Below are 14,508 nucleotides of genomic sequence, written 5' to 3'. Positions count from 1 at the left end.
TACTAGAACTTTTAATTTCCATTTAGATGAGCTCTTTCGCGATATTCTAGGACCATTGGGTCAATATGATCACTCCTGAAAAAAAGAAACAAATAAACACGCATCCGTGACCTTTCTTCTGGCAAAAATTACGAAATTCCACATTTTTGTAGATAGGACCTTGAAACCTCTACAGTAGGGTTCTCTGATACGCTGAATCTGATGGTATGATTTTCATTAAGATTCTGTGACTTTTATGGGTTGTTTCCCCATTTTTCAAACAGTTTATTACAACGAACTGTTGATTTGGATTGAAAAAATTATGAAGATTTTCGAGTTTAGATCTCAAGTTCTGGAGAAAACTAGGAACTACACTTCTAAACACTAGGCCAACACAAAAAAGAGATTAAGAACCGAAAATTCATTTTACTCATTCTTTACAAAAATTTGCAGTTATAACACATTTTAGGACTGATTTTTCAATAACAATGACAATAAATAAGAATGTATCTGATCGGCTTCAGACTAAGAAGGATTTAAAGGCAGTTCATATGGTCTTCTTCGTTCTTCATACTTATACCCGATACAATACCCGAAGAACAAAAAAAAATGTATGTTGACGAGAGGAAGGCTAAGGTAGTTTACAAGCTTCTGACTAATCACTTAATATTATCATCAACCTATCTTTAGAAGACTAGAAAATAATACTCTGGTCATGTCTTTAAAGGACTTGAGGGGGTGGCAGCATCATATTTAGTCATACCATTTTCTTGTTCAAATTTTTCGAGATATGATATTTTGATTGATGTTTAGTATATGATTTTACATCTACTCGTCTTACCAAAACTGTCTCAGCAGGTCAAAAAAGTTGTATTCCAAGAAGTTTTCAAAAGAAATCGGAACCAAACTACAAGAACGCTTTTGAAACTTCAATCTTCTTAAGCTTTGCTTGATCAAGCTGATTCATTTGACATCAGACAAAATTACGCATTGTGATGTATACTCTCGTATTACTTATTTATGAGGAAGGCTGACACACCATTGACTTGGTGGGGAGGGACTCTAATCCCTCGAAAAGTGCTTATTATGGCAAAATAGTTCTACTTTTCTGTGAGCGTTCGGATAAATATAGAAGAGGGCCATGGGGAGAGGAGGCATAAATTAAACTAGGTGTCAGTCGTCTTATCAAAATCTATGGCCTTTTGCTTATATTCAAACCTCGTAATTCACAACAAGGGTTTCATGTATTTTTTTTCTGTTTCAACTTAGTCATAAAACTAATAATAAAAAGAATTTTTAATGTCAACAGTACGAGTAAGACGCACATCTTACTTACTACGTCCGTTTCAACATTTCTGGACTTATCAAACAATTCGTGATAAGGAAACGTAAGTAAGTAGCGACACGGCTCAGTAGTAACCAAAACTCTAAAAAAAACTTACCCATCAAAATTTACGAGTCTGATAATATTTGCTTTATTTTCGAGAAAAAGGGCAAAACACCCCCCCCCCCCCAAAAAAAAACTAGTAGAATCTTAATGAAAATCACACTACCAGATAAAGCGTATAATAGATTGCTACTGTAGAGGATTCAAGCTCTTACCTGCAAAAATGTGGAATTTTGCATTTTTTTTTGTCAGAAGAAATATCACAGATGCATGTTTTTTTTTCAGGGTTTACCGTATCGAACAAATGATCCTAGGCCATTGTAACAGGACTCATTTAAACGAAGACTAAAAGTTCTAGTGTAGTTTTTAAGTAACATAAAAAATTGGAAGGAAACTAGCCCAAATACCTCGCCAGTTTCCACCCAAAATCATCCGGTCAAAATTTGATATAAAATGACCCGCCCCCCCCCCCTAGCTCCTAGGGACACGACATTTAAGTTAGACAATTTGCCCAATGCTTATGTATAGTGTTTGTTATTGGGAAGCATCAGGCATTTTTCAGAATGGGGGACTTTCGGCTTGGGTTGGGTTTCCATGAGGATAATTTTCCTTGTGGAAAAAAGTTTGATTTCTTGTCCTAATTTTGTAAGAACGACTTCTGAAACACAAGGGTCTTTTAATTAGAATAGGAAGCCTTTTAAAAGTGCTAGAAACCTTTTCGTGAAGGGCAAGGTATTGAGGAGGGGATAACCCCTTCATATACGGAATTATTTTTATCCGTTTTGAGTTTTAATATTGCTCCTTACTTCCAGTTAATTTTTTTTTTTTAAATCGGAACTAGACCTATCAGATCAGTAAATAAAAGGTGTCCAGAGAAGACTGGATTTGTACCATAATTATTGAACCCTGTCTCTCCTTGACCTCTTAAAAAGAAAAAAGGAAAATGAATAAAAGGGAGTGTCTTCCATCTTATTTTTCCCTTACTTTGATCGGATCATCTTTTCAGTTTCGTTTTCCAGATGGAAGGTATGCCAGCATTTCCTGACGTACATAACTTTTTTACAAAGATGTCGCCTGTTAGCCTGAGAGGCATAAGAGGTTAAAGATATCGTATTTTTCCAAACTGTATTTGATGTTATTGCAAATAAATGATTATTTACCTGGTCTTCATTGTTATTTTGAAGACTAATAAGGTAGTTTGAATCTCTAGAAATAGAACTTAAGATTATAAACCTAAGAAATTATGCAACACTAGCATAGGAAACTCAGTGAAAGTAATTGAAAATCCAACAGCAGGCCCAGAAAATTGGACAACGGTAATAAGGAAAATCCAATGAAAGAGCTGGACATCTAACAGAAAAAAAAATTGAAATCCAGTAAGGGAAATCAAACATGGGAAATCCATGTTGGTAATCCAACATGTTGTTTTGTCAAAAAATTGAAAATTCAGTACTATGTGAGAATATCCAACTAGTTTATTGTTCATCAAGCTGAAAATTCAATTCGGATACGGGAATTCAATATTTTTGTTTCTCAACAAATTGGATATTCAATAACGATCATGAAATTCCAATACGGTCCCTAATGTTCAATTTCAGCTGCTTATATTACAATTTTGTAGTTGATAAACATGACAAGCAATTTTTGTTTAATCTTTTTTTTTTTTTTTTTTTTTTTTTTTTTTTTTTTTTTTTTTTTTTTTTTTTTTTTTTTTTTTTTTTTTTTTTTTTACAGTGTAGTTGAAGTATCAGTCATACTTCTGGACTCGGGCATTCTAGAGAATTCTTGATTATTTTTTTTTAGCTTTTATATTTGATTCTGATAAAAAAAAGAACACACCTATAGCGTGCTAAAGGACAGTCCTGACTGTACAACAACCAAACATAGCATTAACGTTAATCATGTTCACCTTTAGTTCTTGGCCAACATTGCTTGCCAGAAAGTAATTTCGACGATGTGGCAAGCAAATTTGCTTCGAAGGGAACCTAAGCGTTAGAGAAAAGTGCCAAGAGAGACAGATACCGGAACCCCCCCCCCTAAAATGACTAAAATAGATAATACCCTATAGGCTACAAAATTTTATTTTTGTTTAGTGTTCTTCCATATATTGCTGCTAATAGTAGATAGATTCGTTATAAAAACAGAATTATTAGACCAAAATAAGGCAGTTATGTTAGAAGGGAGAAAGCTTTTCCCATCCCCCAGAAAACTGGACTCAAAATCCATACTTAGAAGAGAGAATACAATTGTTAGACAAGCGACAGCCTGGGGATTTTTATGCTAGGTAAAGGATGCTGAAGAAAGAACTGTAAAAAATAATTTTTTCTGGAAATCGGTTGGTCTCAGCCTCCTCCTAAAGAACCAGAGTGCAGATGTTGCTTAAGCTTTATAGCATTTTTTGAGTCTTTTGATGGTTTAAAAGCTTAACATATTCTGAGACATTTAAGCTGCTAGTTTTTTTCCCGATGACACCCAATGAGGTAGTATTTACAGGAAATTAACAGGAGTTTTATCTGAACGGGAGTTAGTTGAGATAAATCCCTAAATATCAACCTGGTGGTGCAAAATAAAAAATGTGGAGGGTGGATTTTTTTAATGAAAGATCCATAGACAAACAAACTTTTTAAATCTAGGAGGGCGACATGATTTTCTTTTCAATTACACCCCCCCCCCCTATGAATCTCAAACAGCGTGTATGAATGCTTTCCACACATAAATGCTAGAAGATAAAACATTCCGCTGATGAATTACTCGATAAACGCAAATACAATCACAATATATAGGAGAAAATAATGACGCAAGACGTTTTCATATCCATAGGAAAAAAAAAAAGACAGCCAAACGTTGCCAGTAATAAAATCTGTCAAATTTGTAAATAAAAACCTTGACTACGTTCCAAGTGGACACCTGCATATGCGAAAACCACTAAAAGGCAATATATAAATCACAAAAATACAATCATTTGGCACAGTGCTTAGTAATTGGGGTTAGGTTGTCAACATTATTTTTCTTGCACAGCGATGCTCCTGTCTCTCTGATTGATAGGCCTTTGTCAATTAGATCCAGGTTGGAGAGAAATGCTCGATTTATTAGTGGACTGGAAAAAAGTAGTACAATGAACTTTGAAATTAGATATAAGGGATTTTTTTAATATTCAGCAATAAGCATAAATTGAGGAAAAGAAAAATAAATCGGACATTTAGCACAGAAAACGTCTTTTGTTTTACATGTAATAAAAATGTTTAGGATAGTCTCAAGTCAATACTCATTTTTGTTTTTTAACTTCTCCTGATAATGAATTAGACCTCGTTAGGATATCAACTTATATCAGTGGTTTCCAAACTTCATTTTACCAGGGTTCCCTTAAAAATGTCTGATCGTATGGTGCCTACCTTTCATTTTAGATAATAATAAAGACACAAACATCTTTAGCACTGCATAATTTATTAAGACGAACCCTATTAAGTGGCCAAAAAAAGTTTGAGGGTACCCAGCCCCCCCTAACCCGCACCTTTCTCGCAAAAATAACCCGATCAAAATTTCACGATAGCTGTTCTGTCCAACGTAGTTGAAAGATCCGAGAACTATGCCTTTGGGGATAAACAAACCCCCATTGCCCCAGGGGAAAGGTCTGTAAGTTATGAAATTTGTCCATTATTTTCGTACAGTGTTTGATATTGGGAAGAATACAGACATTTTTTCTAAGGGGAGGGAGATGGGTTGGGTTCCTATGGGGATAATTTTTCTTGGGGAGGGAAGATTCCAGCAGTGAACTTTCCAGGGAAAATTTTACACTAGAAAGATATGACAGAATTTCTATATAAAAGTATTTATCTTACTTTCTTTTGACTTACTTGACTTAACGCTCTTGCTCGGCAGGGTCGCCAGCCTAGAGGGAACTGGTTGGCAGCGCCGTTAGTCTTCTCCAAGTAGCCCTGTCCAGGGCTAAGGATGGGGCCTCATTTGGGTTGATGTTGCAATTGAGCAGGCGTTGTTTTATTACATTAGCCCATCTAGTGCTTGGCCTTCCTCGAGGGCGTTTCCAGCCCTTTTCCGAGGGATTGAAGTCAGAGATGATTCTTGCGGGGGTACTTAGTGGGAGACGGAGTAGGTGGCCGTACCACTTTAGAGAGTGGGCTTTTACTTGGGTAGAGAGGTTTGCCAGCTTGAAGGTCTTCAGGATCTCAGTATTGCGGATCTTGTCATATCCTTTGAAGCTTTCGACTCGACGCAGGTGTCTAGCCTGAACAACATCGACCCTTCTTAGCTGTGTCTGGGTTATCGGCCATGTCTCAGATGAGTGCAGCATGATGATTAAGGCTATGGCGTTGTAAATTCGGGCTTTGGTATGGCGGCTAATTTTCGGTTTGTGGAAGACTGCTCCCAGGAGTCGTCCGAACACAGAGCTTGCCTTGGTTGATCTGGTTGAGATTTCGGCGTCAAGTGTGCCACTTGAGGATATAATTGATCCGAGATATATAAACTGCCTTACCACATCGACAGCTTGGCCGTTAATCACAAAAGTTGAGAGTGGTACTGATGCGGTCTTTTCTATGGGCATGATCTTCGTTACTTTCTTTTGGCCAAGTTAATTTTGCACGTGGAGATGTTCAGGGCGATTGTCCGGGGAAAATTTTTAATGGGTTTGGAATCGTCTAGGAAATCTTCAGTGGTGGGGGTGTTTTCCACATAGCAGAATCTTTAAGGAAGAATATTTTGTAGGAGAAATTCTCCAATGAAGAATTTTCCGCTGAAGTAACTTCCCACGAGGAGGGGAGAGGGGGTATTTCCGAGAAAAATTATTCATAGAAGGGGGATTTTCGGAGTGATTGAAAAAACGATTAGAAATTAAAGTCTTCTTCAAATAACAGTATGGTAGGGATTATTTTTCAGGCGGAATCTTCCGCAAGTGGAGGAAATCGTGGAGGTGAATCGTGGAGGTGGAGGTGAAAGGGGAGGAATTTTTCATGGAGGGAGGGTCAGATTTACCGACGTTATTTGGAAAACAATCAAAAGCTAAATAAAAAAAAATTTTTTTCAACTGAAAGTAAGCAGCAACATTAAGACTCAGAACGAGCAGAAACTATTTAAACGAAACGAATAACACTAAAACGAATCGTATATAAGGGGGTTGTACCCACCTCCATATCTTGCTCTTTACGCTAAAGTTTAACTGTTTGTCCCATTTTCTTAAACGACTCCTTAAACAACTCATGAGCCGTTTAATTAGAACAAAAGCTTTTTAAAAATCAGAAAAACTTCAGCATGGAGAGCAAGGTATCGACGAGGGAAGTAGGGGGGATGGGCTAAAACATATATATATATATATATATATATATATATATATATATATATATATATATATATATATATATATATATATATATATATATATATATATATATATAGAGCGTATTCAACTGACCAAATACGGCACTAGACCATAATGTCCACACCGGCGGTGCTGATCTCCGTTTCAAGGCCCTTCAGCCAAAAAGTGCAATGGGGGGCAGTCAACTTGTGCTTCCGCACACTCTTCCTTCTTACCTTCCCCAGATTTCTTCATGTACACATTTAGAGTTGGGTCGACTCTGCCTGAGCTCACAGTCACACCCCTCTGACCCCCATCCCAAACCAAAAAACCACACACACCGAGAATCGAAACCCCATCCTACGGACAAAAGATTCCAAACCCAGCGCGCCAACCACTCAGCTAGGAAAAAAAAGTCTAAAGATATTTGTGACTTTACACGCGTGTTTGTTTAAACAAAGATCTTTACTGCCAATAGCAATGATAAGATTAATGAGAATTGTGGTTACACAACTTTTTTTTTTCATTTTCTTTTAACTGATGCAATGAACCTGATAAGAAACACAACAATCAAGGAAAGTCAAAACGAGGAAAACCAACCGGCGAATAATTACTGATTTTCAACTTAGAAAAACAACAACAATCAAAACAAACAAAAAACAACAATATGAATCAAAGAAAACAAAAAACAAAAATATCTCGGAGTATTTCCAGCCTGTAACGCCATTTTAAGTTAACAAAATACCTCTTTGCTTACCGTTTTCAAAAGCCTTTCGGCCATTTCTAACTAAGGCAAAGGCCATCTGTTGTATACCAAAATAAAATGACGTATACCCATGGAAAGTGAGAGGGAATGGGATCTACCACTAGTAAAAACACGGAAGCTATTCACAATAAGAGGCAATTCTTACTTATTGGCGGATTACCGTGGTCGAATTAAAATTTCCAATAAGCCGTTTCGGGTAGCTTATTGTGTGGATCAGTCAACTTCTCAGTATTTAGCAGGTGAGACTTTTCCACTATTTTTCAATTGCAAGTCAGAAAAAGCAAAGAAAATATAAAGATTGAACATTAGTTATATCAGTTGTAGGCAGGGTCGTATCAAGGATTTTTTGGAGGGGGAAGGGGTTACAGAAGTTTTCTTTTTTTTGGGGGGGGGGGTACAAAGAAAACTTCAAAAATACATAAAAAATTTGTTTTCTGAAGAACTTAGATGCGACCCGACATAAAATAGTATCACATTTTTATAAAAGGTGAATTAGGCCGGTTTTGAGCTGAAATAATTTTGCAGATAGATTTTCATAAGTTAAGACTGAAAATTATTTTCAGAATTTCTATTAGGACAGAGGTCTTAAGTTGATAAATCCTACTTTTTAAAGGAAAACCCAAACATTAAAAGTATATAAGGAAATAGCATGCGACCACACCTTTTCTTTTTAATCTTTGCAATTTCCATTAAAAAAGAAAACAGACTTTATCAGCTTTTTTTCAATAATTTTTTTCATTAGCAGAAAATTAAGTGTCAAAGTAATTGCTGCGATATTCTTCTTCTTCATAAATATGTCTTTAGATCCTTCTTTTGTTTCCAGACAAACATCAGTAATAAAATACTCATGTTAGATTCTAAGATGCTAGATCCCTATACACTGCAAAGAAACAAAAGAAGTGCCAATATCATCAGTTTCCCCCACGAAGGAAGTGTTTCACTAATAATTAAAATCATATCCACTCTCGTTGATATTTCCACAATTACTCTCGGAAACAAGATAATGCGATCCCGGAAAATACAAACGCTTTCCAATGTCTCTCTAAAAAAGAAAGTCAACCGTCGAAATCATTTTTTCTCTCTTTCCCGGCCTCTTAGGATAAGGACTAAGGATTCGGTAGCAACGTTCAACCGTTATTAATTCACTTATATATTTCCTGAAGAACAGGAAATGTCATCCTAACTGTCGATTCAGTCATCCGAAAAAAACACTTCTAAACCTATGAAAATAGGAAAAGATTGATACACGAGAAACGACAAGTTTTATAAATAAAATTAAAATCACCAATTGGAAGAAATTTCATCATTTTCCCGGAGCTAAGCAAACTTGTATCTGAATAAGCGTACACCTATGCACAAAAATTAATGAAAAAAAAACAAAACAAGAAGAGGTCTTTTCGCAGAAAAGGACTAGAACAAAACATAATCGAATATTTCGGTTGTATATTCAACTTCTTCAGTACAGAAATAAAAGCTAATATTGCAGAATTAAAACTAACAATTCAGAAAAGTCCCTTTCTTGAAGGGCTCAATAGCCCATTCAAGCGGTGATTATTTCAATTAAATATTCCTTGGCATAAGGAAAATTTCTTCCTTACTAATTTCTCTGAAAGAAAATGGTTTTTAAACCCACTGAAACAGAAAAGGTTGATGCCGCAAAAAAAAAAAAAAATGTTGCGAATACCATTGTGACATTGACTCGATGAAAGATACGCATTTTTTTTTCTCAAAATCAGACACAGTACTAATTCGATCTAAGCTCAGTTGGAATTTCAACTAAGTAAAAACAAGAACAAAATACTACAAATCCTCCATAGTCCCTTAAAATAAAGACCGGTGTTAGTCTTCACAGGTACTGCAAAACAGTTTTACCATGGGAAGGGGGCCCAATGAATAAATTTGATGGTAATAAATTAAGGAATTTGAATGTACTAGTAAATGGTAATATCTTCATTGAGACAAACATTACTTGGTTCAAGTTCTTGGCCAAACATTAGTTTTGTTCTTGGTCCAAGAACAAAAGAGGAGAAATTCATAGGGGCTTCCGTTTCAAAGTGAAGTCTTGGGTGGCATAATTTTTCCTGAGAAGGAGGCCCCGTCCTCTCTTCTCCCCGAGCAGAAACTTCAGTTGGACAAGCTACAAAGCAGCATATTAAGTAAGATTAAATAATCTTCAACATTTAATGTATTTTCATAAATCCAGGTTTAAAAATACTTATTCTCTTTGAGTTAGAGTTAAACTCTCAAACTTGGATGATTCAGAGTAAAAAAAAAAAAAAAAAAAAAAAAAAAAAAAAAAAAAAAAAAAAAAAAAAAAAAAAAAAAAAAAAAAAAAAAAAAAAAACGACGCTTAGATCGAGCGCAAACCGAGAAAGAATTCCCAGTTTGAAAACTGGCATTAAATATACCCGTACAGAACAAATATACCCTTGTTAAGCTTGAAAATTCATGCCCAACCTTTAGGGGATCGATAGTAACGTCTTAGTGTTAATGTTTAATAAATTAATTTTAGTGCTAATGTTTCCGTTATCCTGAGCATCATTTTTAGTATGCCATGGGTATTAGACCCATGACCCAATGAGTATATTTCGTTATGTTGAAAGGTATAATTCCTTACAAACAAAACTGGGTAGATCATTACCCACGTGGCTGTGCATATTATCATATTTATTTCTTAATTCAATTATGTTCTTTTTCCTATACAATTTTTTTTAAAGGCGGTCGCGGACAGACATAACACTGTACTTATTTTAACATCTAGATTCTGCGTATTACAGTTACAATATTCATTCTTCAACGCAAAACATTAAATGATATTTTTTTTTTGGCTCTGCTTAATTTTATTCGTCGTTTTTTGGCTTCAGCAAAAAAAAACAACTAAAAGTTAACATTTCGAAATTTTCTCTACTTTGGATCTTTGAAGAAAAGCTGAAGCAGTCATACAATGAAGGAGTCAGCAGTCAGCACATTGAACAAAATAGGTTTCATACTAATACGGTTTCCATTTTATGAACTATAAATTGGCATGACCACATATACATTAACATGACCATATATACATAAGAAAAAGCATAAAAACATAACAGAGAAGATATAAACAAAGACGATTGTGATCTACTGTAAATCTAAAGACTCCCGATGAACTGACAGAAGATTTCTTAACATCGACGGGTGTTCTCCAAGGTTGCCTCTTGTCACCCCAATTCTTTAACCTATTTCTCAACGCAGCGCTGTCACTTGCTAAAACTGTGATCAGTGCAGAGATTGGAGGGAAATTTATCGATCAACTGACATACGCAGATGAAACCGAGAAAATCAACAGCCAAGAGAATTTACTTTAAGCTGATATCGATGAACTAGTGTCAGCAACCAAGACATTTTGGGGTGGTAATAAATACACCCAAACAAAGATTATACAGGTGTCTAGAGACTCTACTACAAGAACTGTGAAGCTGAAAATAAAACTCATTCGTCTATTTAGGGGGCCTCCTAACTTCTAACAACGACTGCTAAAAACCAACCAAGCTAGCACCAGCCTCAAGAGCCTCTTGCCAATTTGGAAAATCAAGACATGGTCAACTTTTTTAAAATTTTGACTCTTCAACTCCCTCTTAATACCCATCGCCTTATACTCCATTAAAACTTAGTCAGTAAAGGCTGATGATGAGCGAAGAATCTCCTCATTTGAAACTAAGTGCCTTGACGCATTGTGGACATTAAGTACGTTGACTGAGTCTCAAATGAGGACTTCCAAAAACTACTCCGTTACCCCTAAACCATCATGGACCAGAGTCCATGGTTAAAGGCTAAATGTTAGAAAACAGCGATAGAAAATAGCTGAAATTTGCAGATTCTAAGATTACCTTCGAAGGAAAGGTTCATGGTACACGCCCCCGAGAGATGGACCGACGACTTTCTAGTCCATAACCTCTCCCAGCTGCTATGTCTGGCGCCAGACAGGTTGAAGTACCGTCACCAAATTTATGGTCAGCTGAGAAGAGAAGAAGCCCGAATACAGCTGGAAATGCCGGACAGGACTTAAGTCAAGTAAATCAAGTCAAGTGTGGTGGCTTTTCGCCAGTAGTACGTTTTGTTGACTTTAGACCAATGTTTTTAAACTTTTAACATATATATGCCCTTTCTGTAACTATTTTAACGCTGAGTGTAAGACTTTTATTGCTATTAATATATAACAGACGGATTATAAAACAATAAATAAAAATGGAAACCTTCCAAAGGATACATAACGGAGTTGAGGACACTGCATTAAAATTTTATGTTTAGTTGAACACTAGGAGCATTATATTTACAGATTTGTAATTAGTACAACTACTTTAATTAGTTCTATCAGTGTCAGATTCAGTCTATGTCCAACTAACACAGTGTCATTCAAGTCAGTTTACTAGCTGTCAGAGCTAACACAGTAAATGATAAAGATCATGCCTGCCGTCGATTAACCGATCGTATTTTGTTGTTTGGTCGTTGATTTTACTTGATATTATAAAAAAAAATGAAAGTAGATAGCGACATTAGAACTCAAAATTTGGTGTAGGAAAAGAAAACAGTAATGGCTATAGACTTTTGCAATTTTGTAGGTATAACAACCTAGTTATAACCAATACGGTGTTTGATCACAAAAGGGCCCATAAGTTGACATGGTATTCACGTGATAGTAAGACAGCAAACCTTATTGATTGTGTTATTGTAAACAGAAGACTAGCAGGATCAATACAAGTTACTAGGGTGTATAGGAGTGCTGTTATTGATTTTAAAAGTAAAGATCACCATCTAGTAGTGTCTAAGGTTAATTTAAAGCTGAAATTTCGGAAGGGTAACTACCTCCCGGAAAGCTATGATGCTGGTAGACTCCATGATGAAAATTCGAGAAAAAACTTCCAGGAACAGTTGAATACTAAACTTGAGAGTTTAAAATTTGACGATGTGGAAGATGGATGGAATAATTTCAGAAAAACAATTTGTGAAGTTGCTGATGGTGTCTTAGGGAAGAGTGCTAAGACTGCAACTAGATATATTAGTGAAAAAGCTTTAGGTTTAATAGAGTAGAAAGGGTTTGTATAAGAATTATCTGAGTGATAGGTCGTATGAAAACAAAAGGAATGTAAAGAAAATGGAGAAAGCATTAAAATATGAACTAAGGAGATGTGAAGTGGATGCCATGGATAAAATTGCTGAGGATCTGGAAGATGCGACTAGATGGCATAATAGTAAAATATTATACTGGCATGTTAATAAACTGAAAGGGAGTAGCCAATCCGGACTAGTCCCAGTTAAAGATAGAAATGGGGCCACAATTAGTGATAAGGAAAGAAAGATGGGTGGAACATTTTGAGAATGTGCTAAGCCGAGATACAGTTGCAGGAAAAGATATAGATGAAAATGAAAAAGTTTGTGATACCTTGGATGTGAAGGAAGATTTGTTTAGTTAGGAAGAACTAGCGACAGTACTAAAAGGGTTAAAAAATAATAAGGCTCCAGGTGCTGATAGTATGATTATGAGTTTCTTAAATATGGTGGTTCTGAGGTTAGGAATAAGCTAGTGAAGATTATGAACACGATTTTTGAAAAAGGGGAAGTACCCAATGATTTTAGGAAAACCTTAATTAAACCACTGTATAAGAAAGGTGACAAGAGTGAGTGTCTTAATTATCTAGGCATTAGTCTGGTCTCTGTAGGTAGCAAATTACTGAGTAATATGATACTTCTTAGACTGAGAAATGCTGTAGACAAAGTTTTAAGGGAAGAACAATGCGGTTTTAGAAAAGGTAGAGGATGTGTCGACCAAGTCTTCACTCTTAGGTTAATAATTGAGACTAATAATAATTGAGATAGGTTAATAATAAACATTGTCAAACACCTTTGGTCCTCAGTTTTATCGATTATGAGCAAGCTTTCGATTCTGTTGATAGAAAAGCGTTAACAAAGGTTTTATCGTTATATGGTATACCAGAAAAATACATTAAAGTGATTTGTGCTATGTATGAGAATAATACTGCTGCGGTTAAGGTAGGAAATGAGGTTAGCAACTGGTTTTGTATTAAATCAGGAATTAAGCAGGGTTGTGATCTATCCCCCTTTATATGGATCATTTTGATGGACTTCGTCTTAAGGAGCACAGGAAAGGCAATTGGAGACCACGGAATCAAATGGGGAGGAAAAACGCTCCTGGACTTAGATCATGCTGATGATTTAAGAATATTAGATGAAAGTGTGAGCAAAATGAATGAATTTTTAGAGGTTTTGTGAGTTCACGGTGCTAAAATAGGCTTGAAAATTAATGTTAAGAAGACAAAGTCACTAAGGCTAGGTATAAGTGAAGATGAACAGGTGACATTAGATAACGAAAAGATTGATCAGGTTGGGAGCTTCAGTTACCTCGGTAGTATTATTAGTAAAAATGGTGAGAGCAGCGAAGATGTTAAAGGTAGAATAGCTAAGGCTCAGGGTGTTTTTTCACAGTTAAAAAAAGTTTGGAAGAATAGAAAGATAAGTCTGCAAACCAAAATTAGAATATTGGAAGCTACAGTGATGACAGTGGTCAAATATGGCTCTGAAGCATGGGCGCTCCAAAAAGCAGATGAAAATTTACTAGATGTTTTCCAGAGAATTGTACGGATTGTTCTGGGTACCCGGCTGACTGACCGTATTTCAAACAGTAGGTTGTACGAAAAATGTGGTTCAATCCCGCTTTCTAGGGCTATAATGAAAGAAAGAATGAGATGGCCAGGCCACATTCTACGGATGAAGGATGACAGATTACCGAAGATTTTCCTTTTTGGCCAACCATCTAGGGCTACACGGAAAGCAGGTCGTCCTTGTCTGGGTTGGGAGGATGTCATAAATAAAGATTTAAAGGAAATGGGAACTTCCTGGGAGGATATAAAGAGGGAGGTTTTAAATAGATTAGGTTGGAGGAGGAGCGTGCGTAGCTGTGTTGGCCTCAGGCGGCTTGGTGCTGAAGTGAGTTATTAGTAGTAGTAGTAGTAGCAGTGCTTAACTAGCATAATAGAGTGCAAAAGCCAAGCAAGCAGGTGATTATACTTCAGG

The 14,508-nt window shown here is 36.0% G+C and overlaps 2 protein-coding genes and 1 long non-coding RNA gene across 4 annotated transcripts in view; 1 reads left to right on the top strand and 2 right to left on the bottom strand.

The window, feature by feature from the left end:
• LOC136042240 (uncharacterized) overlaps window positions 1-2,531 on the top strand; it is a 124,842-nt gene extending 122,311 nt beyond the window's left edge. Inside the window, exon 5 of the long non-coding RNA XR_010621207.1 lies at window positions 2,373-2,531. This is a non-coding gene — a long non-coding RNA (uncharacterized LOC136042240). The remainder of the gene's footprint in view (window positions 1-2,372) is intronic.
• The window catches only part of LOC136042239 (Golgi-associated PDZ and coiled-coil motif-containing protein-like), a 70,630-nt gene that overhangs the window by 12,246 nt on the left and 43,876 nt on the right, over window positions 1-14,508 (bottom strand). The window contains exon 9 of one of the 2 annotated variants that reach the window (XM_065727182.1): window positions 3,008-4,463. The exons of the other annotated variant lie outside the window; for it this stretch is intronic. The gene's annotated coding sequence lies outside the window, so the exon portion shown is untranslated. Of the gene's footprint in view, window positions 1-3,007; window positions 4,464-14,508 lie in introns of those variants that run through there. 2 annotated transcript variants of the gene reach the window in all.
• LOC136042233 (uncharacterized) lies at window positions 5,256-5,927 on the bottom strand. The gene has a single exon (XM_065727171.1). The coding sequence runs from the start codon at window positions 5,925-5,927 to the stop codon at window positions 5,256-5,258; it is 672 nt and encodes a 223-aa protein (XP_065583243.1).

The sequence above is a fragment of the Artemia franciscana genome, unplaced genomic scaffold, assembly GCF_032884065.1.
Source record: "Artemia franciscana unplaced genomic scaffold, ASM3288406v1 PGA_scaffold_89, whole genome shotgun sequence".
NCBI lineage: Eukaryota > Metazoa > Arthropoda > Branchiopoda > Anostraca > Artemiidae > Artemia > Artemia franciscana.
The sequence above is the reverse complement of the archived record's forward strand: the minus strand, read 5'-3'. Positions and strand labels throughout refer to the sequence as shown.

Excerpts from the sequence above, each read along its gene's own strand:
- LOC136042233 (XM_065727171.1), bottom strand. The coding sequence starts at position 5,927 with ATGCCCATAGAAAAGACCGCATCAGTACCACTCTCAACTTTTGTGATT.